The 26834-nt window shown below is 44.1% G+C and overlaps 2 protein-coding genes across 3 annotated transcripts; one reads left to right on the top strand and one right to left on the bottom strand.

Annotated features, from left to right (window-relative positions):
* Positions 1 to 3137: 3137 nt before the first annotated feature.
* LOC121573070 (transmembrane protein 79-like) lies at positions 3138 to 6996 on the bottom strand. Of its 2 annotated transcripts, none has more exons than XM_041885103.2 (5): positions 6909 to 6996; positions 5354 to 6231; positions 4890 to 5084; positions 4553 to 4769; positions 3138 to 4373 (listed from the first exon to the last, which is right to left on the bottom strand). In XM_041885103.2, the coding sequence occupies exons 2-5, from the start codon at positions 6057 to 6059 to the stop codon at positions 4172 to 4174; spliced, it is 1320 nt and encodes a 439-aa protein (XP_041741037.1). In that variant the 5' UTR covers positions 6060 to 6231; positions 6909 to 6996; the 3' UTR covers positions 3138 to 4171. The 2 variants fall into 2 exon arrangements, with proteins under 2 accessions (XP_041741037.1, XP_041741038.1); XM_041885104.2 differs by lacking the exon at positions 6909 to 6996 and adding an exon at positions 6763 to 6799.
* Positions 6997 to 12067: 5071 nt separating this feature from the next.
* On the top strand, positions 12068 to 26364 carry LOC121572416 (death-associated protein kinase 2). Its single transcript, XM_041884485.2, has 12 exons — positions 12068 to 12546; positions 20288 to 20417; positions 21584 to 21805; positions 22329 to 22467; positions 22649 to 22778; positions 23570 to 23618; positions 23744 to 23770; positions 24046 to 24198; positions 24311 to 24356; positions 24572 to 24661; positions 24895 to 24981; positions 25326 to 26364. Exons 2-12 carry the CDS (start codon positions 20356 to 20358, stop codon positions 25404 to 25406), a joined length of 1086 nt encoding a protein of 361 aa, XP_041740419.1. The 5' UTR covers positions 12068 to 12546; positions 20288 to 20355; the 3' UTR covers positions 25407 to 26364.
* The last annotated feature ends 470 nt before the right edge of the window (positions 26365 to 26834 follow it).

Genomic DNA, 26834 nt, shown 5'->3' with positions numbered 1-26834 from the left:
CCATCCTCCAAAAGTCTTTGCCTCACTGTGCGTGCAGATGCACTCACACCTGCCTGCTGCCATTCCTGAGCAAGCTCTGCACTGGTGGTGCCCCGATCCCGCAGCTGAATCAACTTTAGGAGACGGTCCTGGCGCTTGCTGGACTTTCTTGGGCGCCCTGACGCCTTCTTCACAACAATTGAACCTCTCTCCTTGAAGTTCTTGATGATCCAAATTTTTTTTGATTTAGGTGCAATCTTACTAGCAGCAATATCCTTGCCTGTGAAGCCCTTTTTGTGCAAAGCAATGATGACGGCACGTGTTTCCTTGCAGGTAACCATGGTTAACAGAGGAAGAACAATGATTTCAGGCACCACCCTCCTTTTAAAGCTTCCAGTCTGTTATTCTAACTCAATCAGCATGACAGAGTGATCTCCAGCCTTGTCCTCGTCAACACTCTCACCTGTGTTAACGAGAGAATCACTGACAAGATGGCAGCTGGTCCTTTTGTGCCAGGGCTGAAATGCAGTGGAAATGCTTTTTTGGGATTAAGTTCATTTTCATGGCAAAGAGGGACTTTGCAATTCACCTGATCACTCTTCATGACATTCTGGAGTATATGCAAATTGCCATCATCGAAACTGAGGCAGCAGACTTTGTGAAAATTAGTATTTGTGTCATTCTCAAAACTTTTGACCACGACTGTAGGTCTACCTTAAATGCTTGCTGATTTTTATTGGTCACGAAAAGGCTTTCATACCAATAAAAATGGCAGCTTCACTAATGATGCAAATGAAAGGCCAATAAAAACATCACTTGTTAAGTATAATTTATTTACATTTATCATTTTGAGAAAATATATAAAAAGTAAAAGAAAATCATAAGAAAAGACTATCATAGACATTAAATAGACTCTACACTTTTAGACTGTAATTAGCTGAAGTTTACTTGGAAATGTAGAACAGAATCAGTGTAGTTATACATTTCATAAATTCTATACCTGCACTGTAAAAATCAGATTTAATTCATAACATTTTAAAATAGATACATTTCTATTATAGGTCTATTTTAAAATACAGTAACAACTCCATTCACAATCGCCCTTACAGGGCTGTGCTGTATTGTGAAAGGATTCGTTTTCAGAGATAAAGGCATGGAGGTTGGACCGCCTGGGCAGGTACAGTGAGGGAAAAAAGTATTTGATCCCCTGCTGATTTTGTAAGTTTGCCCACTGACAAAGAAATTATCAGTCTATAATTTTAATGGTAGGTTTATTTGAACAGTGAGAGACAGAATAACAACAAACAAATCCAGAAAAACGCATGTCAAAAATGTTATAAATTTTTTTGCATTTTAATGAGGGAAAAAAGTATTTGACCCCCTCTCAATCAGAAAGATTTCTGGCTCCCAGGTGTCTTTTATACAGGTAACGAGCTGAGATTAGGAGCACACTCTTAAAGGGAGTGCTCCTAATCTCAGTTTGTTACCTGTATAAAAGACACCTGTCCACAGAAGCAATCAATCAATCAGATTCCAAACTCTCCACCATGGCCAAGACCAAAGAGCTCTCCAAGGATGTCAGGGACAAGATTGTAGACCTACACAAGGCTGGAATGGGCTACAAGACCATCGCCAAGCAGCTTGGTGAGAAGGTGACAACAGTTGGTGCGATTATTCGCGCAAATGGAAGAAACACAAAATAACTGTCAATCTCCCTCGGCCTGGGGCTCCATGCAAGATCTCACCTCGTGGAGTTGCAATGCTCATGAGAACGGTGAGGAATCAGCCCAGAACTACACGGGAGGATCTTGTCAATGATCTCAAGGCAGCTGGGACCATAGTCACCAAGAAAACAATTGGTAACACACTACGCCGTGAAGGACTGAAATCTGCAGCGCCCGCAAGGTCCCCCTGCTCAAGAAAGCACATATACAGGGCCATCTGAAGTTTGCCAATGAATATCTGAATGATTCAGAGAACTGGGTGAAAGTGTTGTGGTCAGATGAGACCAAAATCGAGCTCTTTGGCATCAACTCAACTCGCAGTGTTTGGAGGAGGAGGAATGCTGCCTATGACCCCAAGAACACCATCCCCAGCGTCAAACATGGAGGTGGAAACATTATGCTTTGGGGGTGTTTTTCTGCTAAAGGGACAGGACAACTTCACCGCATCAAAGGGACGATGGATGGGGCCATGTACCGTCAAATCTTGGCTGAGAACCTCCTTCCCTCAGCCAGGGCATTGAAAATGGGTCTTGGATGGGTATTCCAGCATGACAATGACCCAAAACACATGGCCAAGGCAACAAAGGAGTGGCTCAAGAAGAAGCACATTAAGGTCCTGGAGTAGCCTAGCCAGTCTCCAGACCTTAATCCCATAGAAAATATGTGGAGGGAAAAAAAAAAGTATTTGACCCCCTCTCAATCAGAAAGATTTCTGGCTCCCAGGTGTCTTTTATACAGGTAACGAGCTGAGATTAGGAGCACACTCTTAAAGGGAGTGCTCCTAATCTCAGCTTGTTACCTGTATAAAAGACACCTGTCCACAGAAGCAATCAATCAATCAGATTCCAAACTCTCCACCATGGCCAAGACCAAAGAGCTCTCCAAGGATGTCAGGGACAAGATTGTAGACCTACACAAGGCTGGAATGGGCTACAAGACCATCGCCAAGCAGCTTGGCCAAGGCAACAAAGGAGTGGCTCAAGAAGAAGCACATTAAGGTCCTGGAGTAGCCTAGCCAGTCTCCAGACCTTAATCCCATAGAAAATATGTGGAGGGAAAAAAAAAAGTATTTGACCCCCTCTCAATCAGAAAGATTTCTGGCTCCCAGGTGAAGGTTCGAGTTGCCAAACGTCAGCCTCGAAACCTTAATGACTTGGAGAAAATCTGCAAAGAGGAGTGGGACAAAATCCCTCCTGAGATGTGTGCAAACCTGGTGGCCAACTACAAGAAACATCTGACAAGGATTGCCAACAAGGGTTTTGCCACCAAGTACTAAGTCATGTTTTGCAGAGGGGTCAAATACTTATTTCCCTCATTAAAATGCAAATCAATTTATAACATTTTTGACATGCGTTTTTCTGGATTTTTTTGTTGTTATTCTGTCTCTCACTGTTCAAATAAACCTACCATTAAAATTATAGACTGATCATGTCTTTGTGAGTGGGCAAATGTACAAAATCAGCAGGGGATCAAATACTTTTTTCCCCTCACTGTAGGTACTTGTTGGGACAGGTTGGATTTCTATAAGGACGTTGCCATTTTTGTGGGGACACAAAATGCCATGCAATCCACATTCTTTAATTGTGAAATGGTTCTCAATGTCAAAGTCTTTGTACTAAATCCATTATCTTTAAATGACTTGTTAGCTGTTATAATTGCATTGCTAATGTGTGGACATCCTTTTAAAAGGAAATACAGTCATGAAGATATGAGACAAAATGTCCACTCAGTAGTCGATGACCTTATCACAGAACGTGATTTTTTGATTGGTTATATTGAACATTTTCAAGAGGAAATTGATTGACTAGAAGGTCTAGAGCAAGTCTTAGTTTTTCTCTATAAACCTGATATTACATCCCAAATGTCAATGCAATTAATGTTATTAGCCTGTAATACCAGATTAATTACCAAATGCAATACAATAGATTACAGGATGCCTCAAGTACAGATATACTTGTCAAACCAAACAGCACAGTTCAGCAAACTATTTGTCTGCAGCAGGCCTAGCTAGATATTTCTGAGGAAGACAGTGGTTTGGTTGTTGTCGAAACTTCCCCAAGTGGCACAATTCTGAGTGGAGCTACAAACTCTATTTTCATTAACTCTTTGCATTGAGACAACAATTGTGATTTCAACATTATTCCATGGTACTTAATTGTCCTTCTGTCAATTAGCAGATCTTCTACAGAATACATTCTACTGTTTCACTAAAGTGACGGTTTAATGCCATGCAAGAAGATGAATTATAACGTAGACACCCTTTCTCCAATTACTGTTTTTACATGCTCTATCACTGACTACCACTGCCCAGTCCATTATACACATCATCAGTGTGGTTTAATCACACTCTAAAACAATTCACTACCGTTTACATAGTAACCCTTTGAAAGTTAAATTCCACCAGTAGGTAAAACAGATCCTGTCCCTCTTCCCCATTGTTCCATTCCTTCTGTTTTTCCTCCATCCCCCTATCCCCAGAACCTCTGGCGGGAGTCTGGGGGTGGGTCTTGTTGGTGCACCACATCCTGGGCGAAGATGGTGCCCCCAGCGTCCATGGTGACGATGAAGTAGAGGTTGGCACCCAGCATGGCCATGGTGGGCAGGAAGGACAGGCCGAAGCCAAAGCCCCGAATACTGCTGCCCAGTGCAGCTGCCACCCAGTACATCAGCCTGTTGGCACAGAGGAGAGATGGACATTAGACAGATGCAGTCATTTCTATAGTCTGCCCAGACCGCCTTATATTGAGATCACATGTCATATAGGGTAGGTATAGGGTTATGACTGACTGAGCACTGAAATTGGACAACACATTTCACTGCATCTCTCTGGTGTATTGTTGTTTCATTACCTTCCGAAGGCGAAGATGATGGTGAGCAGGGGCACCAGTTTGAGCAGGTCCTGGCTCAGGTAGGGCGCCATAACGGCCAGCTGCAGGAAGTAGAGAAGGAAGAGGGTGACGGAGTCATCCACATAGCGCCGGTGCACACCCACTTCCCAGGCCTCCACCTCACACAGCGGCTTCACATCACCCAACCGCATCCTGGAGACACCCAGCACCAACCAGCCTGGGAGGACAACATGAGGGTTAGCTTGTGACGATAGTGTTGTTGTTCGACTCACCTTGCTGTTCACACCTGAGTAATTCTGGTAAAGAACATCTGCTGAATGACCAATGAGCCACTCACCCAGTATGATGGGCACCACAGCGAAAACAGAGCAGCGTAGCGTGTAGACCAGCCTGAGGGGGGCACTGTCCAACAGTGGGGCATCAAAAGGCAGGAAGACATAGCCCCCCCACAACAGGAGGGGGAAAATGAGAGCTGCAGTGAACACAGACACGCCCACTTTGAGAGCTTCCCTGTTGGCACAGTCACACCCACCTGCAGGGGAGAAGAAAGGAGATACTATTAGTCTTCCTGCCCTCTGTGAAGTAAAAGAAAGCGAACGGAAACACTACCACTTATAGATTAGATTACCTCAAATAAGGGAAGAGGGAAGGATGAATTTGCACTCGCAAAACTATTTGAGCAGAGCCACAGTGGCTGAATGAACAAGGGAGAGACTAGCAAAGAGAAAGACAGAGACATGGAGAGAGAGAGAGGTTGGAGGCCAAAAGACAGAATGATGAAATGTTGGTGCATCTCTTTACATTTTGAGGATCCCCCCTCCACTGGCCAGTGGTGGTAGTAGCCATCAGGTGGGGTTCCGTGGGGAACGAGGAGGGGGCTCTTCTCTGCGTCAACAACCCAGGATGCCTCACGTTCTCTGGGAGACGTCGGAGCACTAGAGGAGTGTAGGATGGTGACGGATGGGTTAAAGACCTGCGCTGCCTTCTCAGGCAAAGAGTTCATACCATCTTCCACCTCTATCTCTACCTGCACCTTCTTCCCTCTCTTACACAGCCCTGGGTCCTGCACCTCTCTCTCCATCTCCATCCATTCTTCCCCCATTCTCTCCGCTCCCAACCCCAGCCCTCTCTCGCTCTCCGTCCGGCTTTCTCCTTCTTGAAGAGAGGTGCACATGGAGCGCACGCTCCTCCTCTCTCCCTCTGGGTCATCCCCCTTTCCCCTTCCCTTATCTTCTTTCTCAGTCAATGCTCTTCCTTTCTTTGTTGTTTTCTCTACACCCCTGTCACCTGGCCATTGCAGAGTGGTAGGTTCCAATTTAGCCGAGCTGACCATTTCTTCTTCATCCACCACTCCTTCCCTCCCCTTTTCCAAATCTTCCTCCAATTCTTTAATCACTTTCTCCCCCTCTGCCCCCCATGTTGGGGTTTGGGGTTTAGCAGACACCCCGCTGGTTTTGGAGGGGCTGTCTTCTAGCAGCTCCAGGTTTGACGGTAGGATCTCAGTCATTGGTTTTTTAGGTGTTCAATGTCTCCAGACTTCGTCCATCTGTCTTGGTGAATCTGTAAGTAAGTCTATGCTTGATTGAGTGTTTTTACTTTGACTGAAGTCACATCACATTGTCTGTTTTTTTCTTTGTGTCTCAGCTCTATTGGTTTTATGGTAAACTGCTCTTCTTCACCTACAAAGAAAAGTACATTTACAGAGTGCACATTCATAGGTCATACATGTCTTCCCACGCAAGAGATGATGCCCCAAAACCGATAAGATGTAACTCCAGACAGTATTCTAGTGTCATTAATTATCAAACAATAGTCTCTAAGGTGGACACTTTTCCACGACAGGTAAGGTAAGCCAAGAATGAAAAATGTATGCACTCACTAACTGTAAGTCGCTCTGGATAATAGCGTCTGCTAAATGAAAATAATAATAATAATAATAATAATAATAATAATAATACAATTAAAATAAAAAGAACGATAAGACAAGTAGAATCCCTCCCTGCCCCTTGCAAACAAAGCTCGCCCAATGCATCTCATTATGGCCTGTGCTGTTTGAGTAGTCTAAGAAAAGAAAGGCTCTATTTACGCATGACTACCAAATAAAATACGCTTGCAATGTGAAACCACTAAATAAAATATATTTCAGACACAAATAGAGTTATAAAGTTGCCTGAATGTGTTAACTGTCAAGACAAATGTTGTACACAGACCTTCAAAGCGCACTCCAGATCACAACACGGAAGTTTCTCATAACAGCGCACTAGATAAAATGTTGGACTTTCAACCACGCAAGAAGACTGCTAGTTTTACAAAGCTGGAAAATACAACTGAAAATACATAAATGTGTAACACTCACCCAACCTCAGCGCTTATCAAACAACGAGCGTGGGAATTTTATGGAATGTCTCTTACGTCGTTTTCCCACTTCTATTGTTATTGTGCAACTTATTTTCAGTGGGTGGAAATTCAGGTGTGGCCAGGTAAATTATTAAAGGGTATGTTTAAAAAAAAACATTAAAGGGAAAGTACAAAAGGAACAAAATATTTTCCTCCTGACAAATGTACAAAAAAACAGCAAAGTGCGTATTTCAAGCAGTCTTATATTATATGTATATGTGACTTTCTTGGGGTGAAACTAATTAGTGAGAAATTGTGGATATAGCCTACAGTAAATGTTTTGTTTCATGTTACGTGTTACGTGTTTGTTATTGTATTGGTGTGTAATATTTTTAGCACCTTATGTTGGTTACCCTTTCTTAGATCTAATTCCAAAAGCAATATTGGTGGACACACAGCCCTGTCACTGACAGAATTAAGTATAGATGAACAGAGAATTCTAAATATTGGTGTAGGCTACAAGAGGCCTATCAGATTTCTTCAGTAGATGTTATCTATTTAATTATAATAATATGCCATTTAGCAGACGCTTTTATCCAAAGCGACTTACAGTCACGTGTGCATACATTTTTACTATGGGTGGTCCCGGGGATCGAACCCACTACCCTGGCGTTACAAGTGCCATGCTCTACCAATTGAGCTACATTTAAATGCCTAGCATTTAAAGGGGGATAGTTCACCCAAATTACAAAATTACATATTTGTTTCTTTACCATGTAAGCAGTCTATGGACAATGTATAACAGCAATCCATGCTTTGGTTTAGTTACCCTGACACTGTTTCCAAATGCATTTGTGGCACAAATCACATTTAGCATTTGTGGCACAAATTCGATTTAAGTCATGGGACATATATTTGAATTTTTTTGCGCATCATGTTCAAATAATCTATAAGTGACTTTGATAAGCTTCACGCTACATTTTTTATACTTTCGTATGATTTGTACATGATGCGCGGAAAATGCTTAAATCGGTCCCATGACTTGAATGGGATTTGTGCCACAAATACTGAAACATTAGCATTTGGAAACAGTGCCAGGGAAATAAAACCAAACACAGGAGGTTGGTGGCACCTTAATTGGGGAGGACGGGCTCATGGTAATGACTGGAGTGGAATCAGTGGAATGGTATTAAATACATCCAAATCATGGTTTCCATGTGTTTAATGCCATTCCATTTGCTCTGGTCCAGACATTATTATGAGCCGTCCTCCCCTCAGCAGCCTCCACTGACAAAGCATGGATTACTGTTACCTTGTCCATAGACTGCTTACAGGGTAAGGAAACCAATGTGTCATTTTGTAATTTGGGTGAACTATCCCTTTAAAATAGGCTAATTAGGCAATATTCCCGCATATAATTTATATTTTCGGGAAGACAAATCATTTTTCTGTAACTTCTAGACTACTTTGTTTGATCAATTACCATTGAACACAGCCTAGGTCTATGCATGGTAATACGATTTTATTGTGGATAGCTTCCAACTACTTTCTCTTCAGATGAGTCAAATGCCTCAGCCAAACACTTTCCATATCCATCATGGATGATATACTATAGAGGTATTAGTAGCCTACATAAATGGCATAATAATTCTATAGTCATCTATACTGACTCCCGAGTGGCGCAGTGGTCTAAGGCACTGCATGTGGTCCAGGCTCTGTCGCAGCGGCGCACAATTGGTCCAGCGTCGTCCAAGGTAGGGGAGGGTTTGGCCGGCAGGGATGTGGGGAGGGTTTGGCCGGCAGGGATGTGGGGAGGGTTTGGCCGGCAGGGATGTGGGTTCGTTTCCCACCGGGGGCCAGTATGAAAAAAAAAACATGTATGCATTCACTAACTGTAGGTCGCTCTGGATAGGAGCGTCTGCTAAATGACGTAAATGTAAATGATGAGTTTTCCATGGTGTTATAACTTTATGAAACCAGTAGAGGTCACAATATCTCTAAGAATTTGTTCTTAACTGACTTGCCTAGTTAAATAAAGGTAAAATAAAATAAATAAATAAATTAAGGTATATGGAATATAATAAACATGGCAAAAATAAATGTAGACTTTAATAAATGGATTTCTATAGCTCCCAAAATATTTTTGACAACTGTTGGAGAGTGCCAAGATGGAGGCGCGGTGGCTTCAAAACAGCGCCCCCTGTTAGTCATCTAGTGTATATATAAATCGTTGTTTGACACGTGTCTGGACTCAAGGCTTGCAGAACATTTTTGTCTGGTATGAGTGTGATGAAATGTGAGATTAATTAATGAAATGAAATGTGCTTTTGGATCAAATTTATAGGCTACACATAATAGCAGTGCACAGAGGGGCCTGTTCCTGTTTGGTAATATCCTGGGAATACTAATGTTCATGTGTGGTGTTGTGGAGTAGAAACCATACTGCCTATTCTTCTGAATAGGCTATAATAGCTGAAAGACTCACACAATTCCATTTGGGCACAGTGTCACTGATGAAATTGCATTCTCTCAACTCGGGAAGCATATAGTCTACTCTACCACAGTGCGCATCCTCTTATGTTTCTCGAGCATTTCCATCCAGGAATGACACTTCTATAACAGCTTTTGTTTATTTTCCTAGGGTTTCCTAGGGGAGGGTTGGCTTGTATATTTCATCTCTCCTCCTTCGCCTTATTTGGTGCAATTAAATGGTTTCCGAGAGAGTTGATCATAGACAGAGCGGAGGTCCTAGAGAGAACAGCCCAGGGATATTTTAGGCCTAGCCTACCTGTAGGCAGGGTTGAGGAGTAACTGATTACATAATCAGTTACATGTAATCTGATTACAAAAAAACGGTAACTGTTATCAGTGACGTTAACCGCAAAAATATTGTAATTGTTGTGTATTAGGGTTGTACTATTTGCACCGTAGTTGTATAAGCAGAGCATCATGGGTAATATGTGTTGAGATGAGCACATTCATATAAATGGTTGAACTGAATTCCTGTCTACTTCTCATCATTATTGAGTTGTTATAAACACGTGGTTATGAAACCCACGATACTTTTGAAAAACTAGATGATTACTTCTTGGATTACTTTTAAATTCAGAAATGATGTTTGTGAGAAATAAAAATACATTATGACAACTTTCTGTTTTCTCAATGACATTCAATTCAGCACTGAAAAAAGGTACAAGTTTAAGTTTGTTCCACATGAGCAAGTCTGAACCAATTATGTATATAAACCCTGGATTGCTGATGGTATGTATTGGCCATTGAGAGGCTTTGAAGCCACCAGTCGGCCATATTGGCATTCACCAGTTGGAGCAGTCCTACATAGGAATGAATAGAATTCTACAGTATTTCAATTAAATGTTTTATTTTTTGTTATCATGGGGACATTATTTCATTTGTATTTTATTTTACCCTTGTTTTACAAGGTAAGTTGATTGAGAACACATTCTCATTTTACCGCAATGACCTGGGGAATAGTTAAAGGTCATTGAGGGGGGATGAATGAGCCAATTGGAAGCTGAGGATGATTAGGTGGCCATGATGGTATGAGGGCCAGATAGTAACATTAGTCATCTCTAAAAATTATACTTTAAAGATGTTCTCCAGTGATTTTTTTTTACTTTTACTGTTGAAAAGTGAAATCCCAAGTATAAATACAGTAATGTACACAGACTAAAGGGCAAAACATATAATTTGTGGCGCAGCGGTCTAAGGCACTGCATCGCAGTGCTTGAGGCGTCACTACAGACCCGGATTCGATCCCGGGCTGTGTCGCAGCTGGCTGCGACCGGGAGACCCATGAAGCGGCGCACAATTGGCCCAGTGTCGTCCGGGTTAGGGGAGGGTTTGGTCGGGATGTCCTTGTCCCATCGCGCTCTAGCGACTCCTTGTGGCGCCCCGGGCGCATGCATGCTGACTTCGGTCGCCAGTTGTACAGTGTTTCCTCCGACACATTGGTGTGGCTGGCCTCCGGCTTAAGCAAGCAGTGTGTCAAGAAGCAGTACGGCTTGGCTGGGTCGTGTTTCGGAGGACGCATGCCTCTCGACCTTCGCCTCTCATGAGTCCTTACAGGAGTTGCAGCGACGGGACAAGACTGTAACTAATATAGTATCTGAAGATTATGCCTTTGTTAAATGTTTTTCATGAAGAAATAGAATGTTGTTTATGGTAGTATCAAGAGGGAATGTTTTAGGTGTAATACCACATACCACAGACAGGGGGTGGGTTGTAGACAGGGGAGACTGGTGATTGGCCAGAAGAGGGGGCAGCAGTGTTTATAAATAGGGGTTAAACGGTGAGACGTTAGAACGAGCATAACAATCTGGCGAGTCGTTCTCCGGACAACGCGTGTCTGTAATTTATGCTGTAACCTCGTGGTATGAATAAAACTTCTAACATGATGCAGCATAACGGACTCTTTGTTGACAGCAGTAATTGCCACAATTCATCATATACTACACTACCAATTGGAAAGGGGTAAAAATACAATAAAAAAGTAACATTCATTAAAGGAGTTGGTCTGATGGGAATCTGTGATGTCATTGGCCTCCCCCTTGCTTGAGGAGCAATAGAGAACAGAAGAGGAAAGGCCAACCACTTGTGCTATGTCATGATTTACCTGGACCACCTATTGAGATGTGCCTTTTGTTAAATAAATCAGGTGTGAAATGAGGTGAGAAGGACATATATTAAAATATATATGTTTAGCTCACACAATATAATTTGAAAGTATGCATTAAGGTGTGTGTGATATAATAAATGAGGCAAAAACGAATGTAGACATTAATAATTGCATTTTTATAGCTTCAAAAATATTTTTGACAATGGTGGGGGGCGAAGATGGAGGCATGGTGGCTTCAACACAGCGGCCCGAGCATTCATCTAGTGTATATATATATATATATATATATGTGCTTGGTCTGACCACAAGTCAGAGACACCACTATGATGACACACCAAATGCGTTTGATCGATCCTTTTGGTCTTCTTCTAATGCCTCTTAATGGGAAAAAATAATCCAAAAGTAACTGCAAGTAGCCTAATCAGATTAAATTACTGAGTTTGGGTAATCCAAAAATTACGTTACTGATTACAATGTTGGACGGGTAACTAGTAACTGTAACGGATTACATTTAGAAAGTTACCTACCCAACCCTGCCTTTAGGATACGTTTTTGTTACCACATCACACATTAGGTTACAACTCCTGTGTACTGTGCAGTAGGCCTATTTGCAAATGGCACGCAACATATCGAAGAAATTGGATTGTAGTAGACTAATCAGTGGATTGATTTAGGACCTTTTATAGTCTACAGGAATATTGATGTGGTTTAAAAATTTAAAAAGTACTTGCCATCGTGTATGTCGCGTATCTCTAGCTCCCCTGTAGGTTTGGGCTACCAAAGAGCATTGAAATAAAGGGAGCCGTCGAACCAGTCTGGCTACTACTCTCTCTCCAGCACGGAAACCGGTTGCTGTCGGAATACGGCACTTCTATTATCAAATTATTTAATTTCAAGGGAGACAATTTTACTTTAAATTCGAGAATTCGTAAAGCCTACTACACAAGTGAAGAAGTTGAAGGTTGTGACAAGACCAACCTCACATCAAAGCGGCGCCCGAGACTATCGTGAATCCATTTGGGTGAGTATGTTTAACTATAACCACCGTCTACAGACTTTTTTCTCAAACGAAAGGTTACCCAAAATCCGTTTATTTGAATAGGCCTACTTATGAGGAGCCATTTCCCTCGTGTCTGTCTGTTGGTTCCATTTGATGGAGATCAAGTTTTGTAGGCTTTTTTTTAGGGATGTGTAATGTCATACTGTATACAAAACCAATGGACACAGCTGTTACAAAGTCAGAAATTACGCATCAATTTTTCAATCGTCACTTGATGCAGGTTTGAATGGATGATGCCACGTTAGACTCTATCCTTCACACACAAGTGGCCAAAGCATCCCCCTCCTGTTCTTCATGTCAATTCTCACTATTGTTTGATATAAATAACCCACTTCTCATTCATGCAGCATCTCTCTATCTCATTCATTCTCTCTCTCTCTCTCTCTCTCTCTCTCTCGCTCTCTCTCTCTCTCTCTCGCTCTCTCTCTCGCTCTCTCTCTCGCTCTCTCTCTCGCTCTCTCTCGTTGTCTTGTGGGACAACGTTTTGGTGATACCCTATCTGTGTCCTAATCTCTGGGGCTATACAGATGCCATATCTTAATTTGATCATCCTGTTGTTGCAGGAATGGTTTTAGCACAGCAGGAAATGGAAATGTGTAGTGTATTTGATGTTTAAAATGGCTTCTAAAGTTTGTAATTTCCACTTAAAAATGTCAGACTTGATTTGCCTTAATGAAAAATGTACCAACCACAGGAGGTTGGTGGCACCTTAATTGGGGAGGATGGGCTCATGGTAATGGCTGGAGCAGAATCAGTGGAATGGTATCAAATACATCAAACATCCATGTGTTTGATGCCATTCCATTCGCTTCATTCCAGCCATTATTATGAGCTGTCCTCCTCTCAGCAGCCTCCTGTGGAATCAACCCCTACAAAAAATGTCCATTAATTATAATCCACATAACAATTCACATTTCCTGTTGCTCCAGGATTATTTTCCTGTTGTGTAAAACTGGCTCAAATTAAGATACAGCATCTGTATATGTTTTTCCATTTGGACAGTCAGTCCTTGACAATGGATGTACTGTAGTAGACGTTTTACTAGTGTTACAGTAGTCTAGTAGTGGACCAGAATGGGTCATGCATATGACATGCAGTCAAATACACGCACACATGCACATACACGCGCACACACAGTCACAAGTTCACACACATACTGTATATGCGTCACATGTCCTGCCATTTACTCCCAACAAATGCATAGACACAAACAACCTGTCATCACAGACTCTTCTCTTTTCAAACTAGCACACATACACCCTGTCATTTCACACATGCATGCACACCACACAGACACAAATCCCCTGTTTTTTTACCATATTTTTTCCAATTTGCATCAATGCATATTGTCAGTCAGAGAGACAAACGCACAGGTGCGAGCGAACACAAACACACTGTCACGATCGCTTACGAATGGGACGGACCAAGGCGCAGCGTGAATAGCATACATGTTTATTTAACTAATAAACACCACGACAAAACAACAAACGAAACGTGAAGTCCAAGGTAGCATACACACAACATACCTTACACGGAACAAGATCCCACAACTAACAGGTGCCAAAAGGCTGCCTAAGTATGGTCCCCAATCAGAGACAACGAGCTACAGCTGCCTCTGATTGGGAACCACACCGGCCAACATAGATCTACACATTCTAGATCAACATAGACAATCAACATAGCACAACACGACACAGAAAATACACACCCTGACTCAACAAATGAGAGTCCTCAGAGTCAGGGCGTGACAGTACCCCCCCCAAAGGTGCGGACTCCGACCGCGTCACATAAACATAACAGGGTAGGGGCCGGGTGGGCATTCCGCCTTGGAGGCGGATCCGGCTCCGGGCGTGACCACCACTTACTCTCCACCTCCCTGTTGCGCCCCTGGTCTGGTATGGACCTCGGCGCGCTGCTTCCCCTCTCCTTCCTCCCACGACGTACCAAGCCTTGTCTGGACCCTGGTGTGGGAGACCCCGAACCTGGAGGGGCTGACGTCTGGGTCTGGACTGGAACCGCTGACTGGAGCTGGACCCGACGACGGTGGATCGAACTGCTCTGGCTCCAGAGTGGAGCCGCTGACCGGAGCTGGATCAGGCACCGGTGGAGCGGACTGCTCTGGCTCCGGAGTGGAGCGGCTGACCGGAGCTGGACTGGACCCCGGTGGAGCGGATTCCTCTGGCTCCGGAGTGGCTCCGCTGACCGGAGTAGGACTGGACCCCGGTGGAGCGGATTGCTCTGGCTCCGGAGTGGAGCAGCTGACCAGTGCCGGACCAGGCACCGGTGGAACAGGCACGGGCCATGCCGGACTGGACACACGCACCACTGGCTTGGTGCGGGGAGCAGAAACGGGCCGGACCGGGCTGACGACGCGCACCACTGGCTTGGTGCGGGGAGCAGGAACGGGCCGTACCGGACTGGCGACGCGCACCAGGAGCAGGAACAGGCCGGGCCAGACTGGCGACGCGCACCACTGGCTTGGTGCGAGGGGCAGGAACAGGCCGGACCGGGCTGGTGACGCGCACCACTATCTTAGTGCGAGGGACAGGAACAGGCCGGACCGGGCTGGCGACGCGCACCACTGGATTGGTGCGAGGGGCAGGAACAGGCCGGGCCGGGCTGGCGACGCGCACCACTGGTTTGGTGCGAGGGGCAGGAACAGGCCGGGCCGGGCTGGCGACGCGCACCACTGGTTTGGTGCGAGGGGCAGGAACAGGCCGGGCCGGACTGGCGACGCGCACCACTGGCCTGGTGCGGGGAGTAGGAACAGGCCGGGCCAGACTGGCGACGCGCACCACTGGCTTGGTGCGAGGGGCAGGAACAGGCCGGACCGGGCTGGCGACGCGCACCACTGGCTTGGTGCGAGGGACAAGAGCAGGCCGGACCGGGCTGGTGACGCGCACCACTGGCTTGGTGCGAGGGGCAGGAACAGGCCGGACCGGGCTGGCGACGCGCACCACTGGCTTGGTGCGAGGGACAGGAACAGGCCGGACCGGGCTGGCGACGCGCACCACTGGCTTAGTGCGGGAAGCAGGAACGGGTCGGGCCGTACTGGGAACACGCACCTCTTGCTTAGTGCGGGGAGCAGGAACGGGTCGGGCCGTACTGGGAACACGCACCACTGGCTTAGTGCGGGGAGCAGGAATGGGCCGGACCGTACTGGGAACACACACCACTGGCCTTGTGCGGGAAGCAGGAATGGGTCGGGCCGTACTGGGAACACGCACCACTGGCTTAGTGCGGGGATCAGGAACGGGCCGGACCGGACTGGCGACACGCACCACTTGCTTGGTGCCTAACCAGCTCCTCTCGCCGTGCCTCTACACTCTCCTTCTCCCTTATAGCCTCCTGTAGCTCCTCCCTCTGACCAAATAACTCCTGCTCCCTCTGAACCAATAGCCCCCGTAACCTGGTGGCCTCCTCTCCTAACCTGCAGAATCGCCCTGTCGCTGCCTCCTGCTGCCTCGTCGTCCACACCGTGTGCCCCCCAAATTTTTTTTCTTGGGGTTGCCTCTCGGGTCTCCGTCGTCGGCACTGTTGCCGCCGTTTCTCCTCTCCTACCTGGGCATCCTCCTTCATCGCCTTCCGGTAGCGGACGGCCTCCTCCTCCGTGATTCTCCCCCAACCGAGGAGGACATCTACTAACGTAACCTCCTGTTTAATTCCCGGCGTTTGCTCCTGAACACGCTGCTTGGTCCTATTTTGGTGGGATCTTCTGTCACGATCGCTTACGAACGGGACGGACCAAGGCGCAGCGTGAATAGCATACATGTTTATTTAACGAATAAACACCACGACAAAACAACAAACGAAACGTGAAGTCCAAGGTAGCATACACACAACATACCTTACACTGAACAAGATCCCACAACTAACAGGTGCCAAAAGGCTGCCTAAGTATGGTCCCCAATCAGAGACAACGAGCTACAGCTGCCTCTGATTGGGAACCACACCGGCCAACATAGATCTACACATTCTAGATCAACATAGACAATCAACATAGCACAACACGACACAGAAAATACACACCCTGACTCAACAAATGAGAGTCCTCAGAGTCAGGGCGTGACACACACGACAAGCAGATACACACACATAGACACAAAAGGAACTGTGAGCCAATAGCCGCAGGAAGATGTTGGGGGTGCTGAACATATTTGCCCGCGTTACAGATGGCAGTTTTTTTTTTTCTTCAATTTTTCAGGGGGTGCTGCAGCACCCTCAGAATCCCTACTTCCCGCGGCTATTAATGAGCCAAGAAAAGCCAAGTAGTACAGTGGTCCTACCTCACTTCTACCAACACGTCTCCTGCACCACTAGGGGAGCTAAAACTCTAGACCACGTTTATTCTACCCACAGAAACGGATACAAAGCTCTCCCTCGTCCTCCCTTCGGCAAATCTGACCATGACTCCATTCTTCTGCTTCCCGTTTACAAGCAAAAGCTCAAACAGGAAGTACCAGTGATGCGCTCAATACGGAAGTGGTCGGATGAAGCAGATGCGAGGCTACAAGACTGTTTTGCTAGTACAGACTGGGATATGTTCCGATGTTCATCCGATAGCATTGAGGAGTTTACCACAACAGTCACAGGCTTCATCAATAAGTGCATAGACGATGTTGTCCCCACAGTGACTATAAGAACGTATCCAAACCAAAAACCATGGATTACAGGCAATATCCGCGCTGGGCTAAAGGCTAGAGCTACCGCTTACAAGGAACGGGACATGGACGCATACAAGAAAGCCCGATATGACCTCAGACGAGACATCAAACATGTAAAATAACAGTATAGGAGGAATCCAATTACACCGGCTCTGACTCTCGTTGTATGTGCCAGGGCTTGCAGACGATAATGGATTACAAAGGGAAAGAGTTGCCATGAGTTGCCCTGCGATGCAGAACTCCCAAACGAGCGAAATGCCTTTTATGCTTGCTTCTAGGAATATAACATGTTGCCTTACGTGAAAGCCCCTGTTTTTCTGTATGACTATGTGATCTTGCTCTCTATGGCTGATGTGAGAAAAACGTTTAAACGGGTTAACAATCACAAGGCCGCCTGCCAGACAGAATACCAGGGCGCGTTCTCAAAGCATGCGCAGACCAGCTGGCAAGTGTCTTCACAGACATTTTCAATATCTCCTTGTCCCAGTCTGTAATCCCAACATGTTTCAAGCTGACCACCATTGCCTAAATGACTATCGCCCTGTAGCACTTACATCTGTAATTATTAAGTGCTTTGAAAGGCTGGTCATGACAAACATCAACACCATCATCCCAGACTCCCTAGACCCACTCCAATTCGCATACTGCCCCAACAGATCCACAGATGATGCAATCTCAATTGCACTTCACACTGCTCTCTCCCACCTGGACAAGAGGGGATATAACTATGTGAGAATGCTGTTCCTAGACTACAGCTCAGCGTTCAACACCATAGTCCCCTCCAAGCTCATCACCAAGTTAGGGACCCTGGGACTGAACCCCTCCCTCTGCAACTGGATCCTGGACTTCCTTACGGGCCGGTCCCAGGGGGTGAGGGTAGGCAACAACACCTCCGCCACGATGACCCTCAACAGCTGCACCATCGAGAGCATCTTGACTGGCTGCATCACCGCTTGGTATGGTAAATGATCGCAAAGCGCTACAGAGGGTGGTGCGAACAGCCCAGTACATCACTGGGGCTGAGCTCCCTGCCATCCAGGACCTTTATATCAGGCGGTGTCAGAGGAAGGCCCAAATTGCTACCGCACATTGATCTGGTACTGGTACTCCCTGTATATAGCTCCATTCTTGTGTATTTTTTTTTTTTCCTCTTGTGTTACTATTTAATTGTTATTATTATCTTTAAACTCTGCATCGTTGGGAAGGGCTCGTAAGCAAGCATTTCCCGGTAAAGTCTACACCAGTTGTATTCAGCGCATGTGACAAATACAATTTGATTTGATATGTAGTGATAGAACCTGGCATGACTGAGTGTGAGGAGTACATTGATTTATTATCTGACTATTGATTGGATCCCATTATCATGCCATGCATCACTCATACACAGTAGAAACCCCCAGGCCCTGCATACAGACCACATACTGTACATGCACAGGGCATATGGACACACCTTCTCTCTGTCTTTCTCTTTTTTCACAGAAGGATTTCCAGCTGTGTTGTGGTTAAGCAGAACACATTGTCCCGTGGCTGATAAAAGAGGGATATGTAAATATTTACAGAAACAGAGCATGCCTTTGCACTCCAGCATTAGCAGGGAAGGCTGTGTGTGGGTGGTTGTGTGTAAATAATAATAATTCTGTTTTTGTTGCTAAATCAACAAGCCATAATGGAACATTTGTTAAGCCTTCATTAACGTGATGTAATAACATCTCTATAAACCATTACCATTCATAAACAATTCCATTCCTCATGCAAGGTGATGTCATCACACACACACACACACATATAGAGCACAAAAGGTCTGTTCTATATAAAACATCCGGATAAGGGCGCTGTCAGAGTCTGCTTTTGTTCAAGTTATCAGTGTTAGTGCAGGACTAACCATCAAACACACACAGGAAATGCATACCTAAAAGGAGGCAGTGTAGTTGTTTATTGACAGTTCTTTTCAATCGCTTTGGTGCTCTTTTCACAAGTATGTGGAGAATTTTATAAACTCTTAGTACAAAACTCCAAACTGGTAACACTTGTAACACAGCAAGTCTTCTATTCAAAACCTTTTATTTTGTATTCATTTTGTTTGGAAACTTTCACCACACAACCATTGATCCAAAATATAAGTTTACTGTGAAATACCATGAGAACATTGATTTAATCACCAAAACACAACATCATGATATCTTCACAATTTAGTTGTTTTAACTAACAGTTCTAATCTAATAGCAAAAAATGCAAGATGCAAAATTGCCCTTTGAATGTAATATGCTATAGTACTGTAAATTCCAGTATATTACACTGTTTTCACATTAGTCAATACACTGGCACTACCCATAAAAATTGACTAAAAATATAATTTCCCTAATTTCTATCCCATGTGTGATCAAATCGCTATAGCGTGATTTAAATTTAAAGACAATGTTCCCACGTTCGGGGAGACTGCTTTCACGGTAAACGCTGCATATGTCGCCTCAATCAGAAATTACCTTTACCGTTATAGCTCTGAACTTTCGCAATACAGATTGAATTGGGGCCTAGATTTCAATCGCACTACAGCGCAGATCTTCAACGCTAAGTATTGAATCGATTCAATTGAAAATGTGCTTAGTGGTTTAAAACCACTGCCTTTTTTAGGATCTGTTTTGAGTTTTGTACTAACTGTTGTGAAACTACCACATACTTGTGAAAATCGCAGCAAAGCGATTAAAAAAACTGTAATGTGATACAAATCATGGGGTTTGGCTGTTTTCTTGTGTGCATAGCCGCGAAGTAGGGAGGATGATAAATACATGTGAAAAAATCCCTCCAAACCCAATTTATGTCTGTGTCTGTTTCCATTCGTTTATAGTTTATCTGCCTCGATCTTGCTGCTATACGCTTGTCATAATTCTATCTACACACAGAGTTCTGTTTATTGTCCCGACATTCTTTTATGGTTCCTGATGATGCCGGGTGCCTTACTTGCCTCTATCTTTGAAATACATTTTAGTTGACCTTCCACATCTGTTCTGTCATCCCTCTTTCTTCCCTCACTTCTACAGAATGCAGTAGCTCTGGAAAACAACCAGAAAAAGAGTGAGAGGGGGGGGAAGAGGGAAAAAGAGGAAGCATGGCTCAGATTAAGCTGCAGAATGTGGAGGACTACTATGAGATTGGAGAGGTGCTTGGCAGGTGAGTGAGAAGGTTTGGAGTAGAGAATGGAACAGCACTAGACTTGAATTGATGTTCATTTGAATTGATTTGAATTGAACTTTACTTAATTTACATATAAAGCTAGGAATACACTTCTAAGTAAATAGTACTAGAAAGGTGCAATGCCCCACTCTGTTACTCTCTCTCATCTCAAATTCAAACAAGCTTTAGACCTATTAGCATCACATGAGTACAGTCGTGGTCAAACGTTTTGAGAATGACACAAATACTAATTTTCACAAAGTCTGCTGCCTCAGTTTTGCATATACTCCAGAATGTCATGAAGAGTGATCAGATGAATTGCACTGCATTTCAGCCCTGCCACAAAAGGACCAGCTGCCATCATGTCAGTGATTCTCTCGTTAACACAGGTGAGAGTGTTGACGAGGACAAGGCTGGAGATCACTCTGTCATGCTGATTGAATTAGAATAACAGACTGGAAGCTTTAAAAGGAGGGTGGGGTTGCTTCTCAGCCAAGGGAGTGGGCTCACTCATGATTTTGCCTAAGAACACAGCCATGAATAAAGAATGGTACCAACACATCCTCCGAGAGCAACTTCTCCCAACCATCCAAGAACAGTTTGGTGACGACCAATGCCTTTTCCAGCATGATGGAGCACCTTGCCATAAGGCAAAAGTAATAACTAAGTGGCTCGGGGAACAAAACATCGACATTTTGGGTCCATGGCCAGGAAACTCCCCAGACCTTAATCCCATTGAGAACTTGTGGTCAATCCTCAAGAGGCGGGTGGACAAACAAAAACCCACAAATTCTGACAAGCATTGATTATGCCAGAATGAGCTGCCATCAGTCAGGATGTGGCCCAGAAGTTAATTGACAGCATGCCAGGGCGGATTGCAGAGGTCTTGAAAAAGAAGGGTCAACACTGCAAATATTGACTCTTTGCATAAACTTAATGTAATTGTCAATAAAAGCCTTTGACATTTATGGAATGCTTGTAATTATACTTCAGTATACCATAGTAACATCTGACAAAAATATCTCATAACACTGAAGCAGCGAACTTTGTGAAGACCAATACTTGTGTCATTCTCAAAACTTTTGACCACGACTGTAGTTCAGCGTAATAAGAGCACAATGCAAAAGTTCCCTACAATATCATCCCTCTCTGCCCCCCTCTAGTGGTCACTTTGGGCAGGTGCGTGCGGTGCTGGAGCGGGCGTCCGGGGTCCGCTGGGCAGGGAAGTTCCTGAAGCTGCGTCGGAGCGCCAGCAGCCGCCTGGGCCTGGAGAGGAGGAGCGTGGAGAGGGAGGTGGAGATACTGCAGAGCCTGCAGCACGCCAACATCATGGCCCTCAGGGACGTGTTTGAGAGTCGCGCCGAGATGGTGCTCATTGTGGAGCTGTGAGTCAGATGGGGACAGATGGAGGGAGGGGGAGACTTCTGCTGGTCTCTGTCTGTCTGTCTTCCCCCTCAGCCCACAGCAGGCTCTGTCCCACCTTGTTTAATGGGAACACAATGAGAAGCACTTGGTCCCGTCAGCCCATCTAATCCTCCTATCATTACTGGCACTAATCTAAAAGTCCAGGCCAGACAGACAACTCAAAGCCTATGAATATAACTGAACAACAGCCCCTTGAGATCTTGAAGCGAACTTTTTCATAACTTGGTCTAATTATTATAAGTCGACAGATGTAGGATCTTAATTTCAAAGTGGAAATTACAAACTTCAGAAGCCTTTTAAACCTCAAATATATTGCAAGTTTTAAATGTTCTCCTGCAACAGGGTGATCAAAATTAAGATCCTACATCTGTATGTGATAAAGATATTATCCTGACAAAATTACATCTACTTCATTTTTGTACATTTTCTCTCTCTTCTTTCTCACTGTCTCCCCCCCCCACCCCCACCCTCTCTCTGCTCTAGTATCAGTGGTGGGGAGCTGTTTGATTTCATAGCAGAGAAGGAGAGCCTGTCTGAGGAGGAGGCCATAGAGTTCCTGAAGCAGATCCTCAAGGGAGTGGGCTTTATGCACACTAAGAACATTGCCCACTTTGACCTCAAGGTGAGACACACAGGAATAGAAATAGAGTGGATAGAAAGCAGTGTTTCCCCGTAACATGAATTAGGTGGGACGGGCCTCCCCTTTTCTGACTCTGTTGCCCCTTGCCTAAATCCATTTGGGCTGTTTTTCATTCCGTCAGGATTTGGCATTGTGTGTGTAACGCTCTCTGTTTTCCATTTAGCCAGAGAACATCATGCTGGCTGACAAGACAATGCCACACCCTCACATCAAGATCATTGACTTTGGACTGGCCCACCGCCTCAAACAGGGGGAGGAGTACAAGAGCCTATCTGGGACCCCACAGTACATTGGTAAGTGGAACATTCCACGTGTTTACTGACTGTGTTTGTTTGGTGGAAATTGTGTCAGTCAGTATGTGTGTCATGTTGTGTGAGCATTTTGTTAATGTGTGATTGTGGTGTGTATGTTTCACGTGTGTACAGTGTGTCTTTCTGTCTGTTTGAGTTTTTATTTAGCCTGAGCCTCTAGAAAGGCCCTGAGGTTTCCGTGGAAACAGTTTCCAAGGGGTAGTAGTGTGGTTGTGGACAGGATATGACATCAGAGCGTGTGGTGGGGCGCAGGGGGTAGTGAGAGAGAGATGTGTGACTTGGTGAGAAGTTTCAACAGACCTGAAATACATGATACAAACTGAGTCGCCAACACAAAAAGTGTAACGGAATGATTACTTTAAGAAAGGGCAGGAGGGTTGCATGGGTATTATTGTTCTACCATAACCCACTCATTCCCCAATTAGTTGGCCATTTTCATGTGTTTTACTGTAAGATTTTAGGATTTATTTTGAGTATTTAAAGTCTGTTGTGAGAGAATGCCATTATATTGTGCAACAGCAGTGTTAGCATCACCTAGTGTTTCCCTAACACAATGGCACAGTGACAGTTGTGACAAAAGGAAGTTACACTCTCCTCTATTTTATTCTCAGCTCCTTACAAAACATGTCTCTCTCTTTTACTATCCATTATTTTCTTCTCTTACACATACTCTGTTTTTCTGGATAAGGCTGGATTGTGTTATGTGTATCTCATTATCTCTCCCTTTCTCTCTTTCTCTCTCACCCCCTTCTCCCTTTCCGTTCTCCTCCCAGCCCCTGAGGTGATTAACTACGAACCACTGAGCGAGGCAGCCGACATGTGGTAACCATTACTACAATGTTATTCATTAGAAGAACAAAAGAAAATGTCCCAGCTGCCTTGACTGTCAGGGTAAATAGTTTTCTGCTCACAAAGTCACTCATATCTCTCTTCTCTTTCCTCTCCAGGAGTATTGGTGTGATAACCTACATATTGTGAGTATACAAAACCAGCGGACAATTTGAACTTTACATATCGCTGACATATCGTAGCTACAAGTGGAGGCTGGTGGGAGAAGCTATAGGAGGATGGGCTCATTGTAATGTCTGGAATGAAATAATGGAACGGTATCAAACAAACGAAACCTCATGTTTGACTCCATTCCATTAATTCAATTCCAGCCATTACAATGAGCCTGTCCTCTTATAACTCCTCTCACCAGCCTCCTCTGGTAGCTACACATATTCTCTAATACCCCCCTATTCTACAGGTTGAGTGGTTTGTCCCCCTTTCAAGGAGATAATGACGAGGAGACACTAAAGAACATCGTGGGGATGATCTATGAGTTTGAAGAGAACTATTTCAACCAGACCAGCGTCATGGCCAAAGACTTTATTGAGAAACTGCTGCTCAAAGACCCAATGTAAACAAATGATCACTCATTCATTTATTAGTGTAATTGATATGGTTATTGTCTATAACCTCTGTATACTACGCAACAAAGTATTACCTAATGATGCGTGTCCCTCCTACAGAGAGAGAATGACAGCGGATGAATGTCTAGTACACCCTTGGATCAAGGTGAGAGAAGAGAGAATTGGGATTTGATTGGGGTAACTTTAATACATAAACCCAACATAAGCACATTATTGTGCTGAAGGTTTGAGTATGAGTTTGAGTAGGGAAGCTTGAGTTGTGAGTATGCTTCACACTGAAAAGCTGTGAACTGCATGTCACTTTGGATAAAGGCAAAACGTATATTAAAATATCATGTTATATATTTCCTTGTTTATCAGCCCCTCACGCGCAAACAGGCGGCTAACAGAAGTCGATCGTCCATCAACATAAAAAGCTTCAAGAAGTTCAACGCCAAGAGGAAATGGAAGGTGAGTCCCAGTGGTGCATCTCAATACTCCAAAGTAGCCCTCTAAGTTTCTCCTACCCTGTCTCTGCGTTGGTGTGCAGTAGTCCTACAATATTGGTGAGAGGGGGACACCTGCTGGTCCAGACATTGTATTGCATCGTATTTGCCTTCTTTTTCTATCCAAAGTTCTGATCTCCTATGGACACCTTCTCTTTTCATACCCTTCTTAAATCCTCCCCCTTTCTCTCTCTGTAGATGTCCTATAACATGGTGTGGGCGTGTAACAGACTATTTCGCCTGCAGTTGCAGTGTAAAAGCAGGTCCCAGGAGGACCCGGAACTGGTGAGAGAGATCACAAAGGACTGGGTCTAGAACAGGGGACATGCTGGTTTCTGTCCTTTTCTTAAAGTCTGACTAAGACCTGTAGAACTAGCTGTGTGTTGTGTCTGAGCAATCAATAACACACATTTTAATCAATCGTAATATACTAATCAATTACATGCCAGGGAAGGAACAAAAACAGGAAAACTACACCCCTAGCAGGCTGAAGTTCTGCACCCGTATTTCATAATCATTTTACTATCCCTTTATTTGAACTGTTATAATTTATACTCTCAATATCGACATATCGACGATGCTGTTGATATGCTTATGTCTGACTATCTCTGCATTTGTCCACTTGTCAGAGGCAGTGTGAGAGCGACCAGGAGGACACCGAGACCAAGCCTGCTTCTCTCATTCGCCGCAGACTCAGCAGCAGTTCCTAAATAAGACCACCGGGGCACTAACACACCACACAGCCTCAGACCGCCTCTATCCCACCATGGGGAAATGGAGAGAAGCCTCTTGTGAGTGATGCACAGATCAACAATACTCTGAGTTACAGAGTGACAGACTATGGCAGTGACAAAATGAGTAACGAACCCGTGATGTGCAGGTGCCTAAAGCCAGTGTTAGCTCACAGAGTTAAATCTTCATGTCTCAGACACGGTTCCTGATCAAACCAGTGTAGTTTACCAAACCACTTCTGTTACACTTCACCCCCATTTGACCTAGGTGTAGCCTTTTTACATTTACTGAAATGTATTTGTCTGTGCCTTTTAGGTTTGACCAAAAGAATGTCTGAAAATGCCAAAACTTTTGTTTAGGTTTGAAGGTTTACGGGATAGTTTGTCCTACAATTACAATTATTATGCCTTACAATATTATGTGGTTATTATTTATTCTCTACCACATGTTCTGATATTTTTGACTGTATCCAAACTGATTTTATTTAAGTTTCTTAGACATTTGCATTTCATACAATTAACTAGAAAAAAGTTATTTTTAACAAGTAGGGAACTATACAAGGCCATACAATTAGAAATGCAAGGCCTGTTTTTCTAAGTCTGCCCTTAAGTGGATACATTATTTTATTATGTGTCATAATTTGGATGTCAAATGTTTATACAGAGCTACTTTACTATACACAGTTACAGCCATGTTTGATACTGAGTGTTTGACATTGACATGTGTAATGTAGTCTTAGTTTGTAGAGCTTTTAAGCCTTATCAAACTTGAAAATGTAGATATACTTTATTGAACATTTCAACTATCTTTGGCTTATGTCAAAGGTCAAACTATTTTTTTATAATAATGAGCGTTTCATACTGACAACAAACATGTTTTAGTTTTGTGAATTGTGTGATGGTGAATAAAAAATGTTAGTCTACGATGTTTAAGCTATTACAGTATATACGTTTGTTATTTTGAAAGCCTGCAATTTTTAAAAGTCAGCAGACTACTTGCACTGGGTTGAGTCGTCAGTTTCTGTGGCACATGATGCTACCATATCTGAACCATGACGTCAAGATAGTCAGTGAACTGCAACCTGTATCTAGCCTGACCACAGTGAACCTAAACTTAACATCACAATCATTGTGAAAGTTCATTGTAACAGACAAACTGTTTAGAAGAAGTGAAGCCTACAAACTTCAGTCCTTCAGTTCTTATTCTAAATGTTCTAAATTGGTTCCAGGCTGTCATCCTCATATTCTTATCAAAGGGTGGGGAATTGTCTCCATTTTCCTTTGGGTTTGTACAAGGGTATGGAGGTTTTGAAACTGGGGGTTGAATAGTTGGCACTTCCAAGATGAGCAGGATCCAATAATTCAGCAGCATTCTTGGAGAGAGGGGGCCAAGGAAATAAAGAGCTT

The sequence above is a fragment of the Coregonus clupeaformis genome, unplaced genomic scaffold (assembly GCF_020615455.1).
Source record: "Coregonus clupeaformis isolate EN_2021a unplaced genomic scaffold, ASM2061545v1 scaf0322, whole genome shotgun sequence".
Taxonomy (NCBI): domain Eukaryota; kingdom Metazoa; phylum Chordata; class Actinopteri; order Salmoniformes; family Salmonidae; genus Coregonus; species Coregonus clupeaformis.
This window is presented reverse-complemented; position numbering and strand designations above follow the sequence as displayed.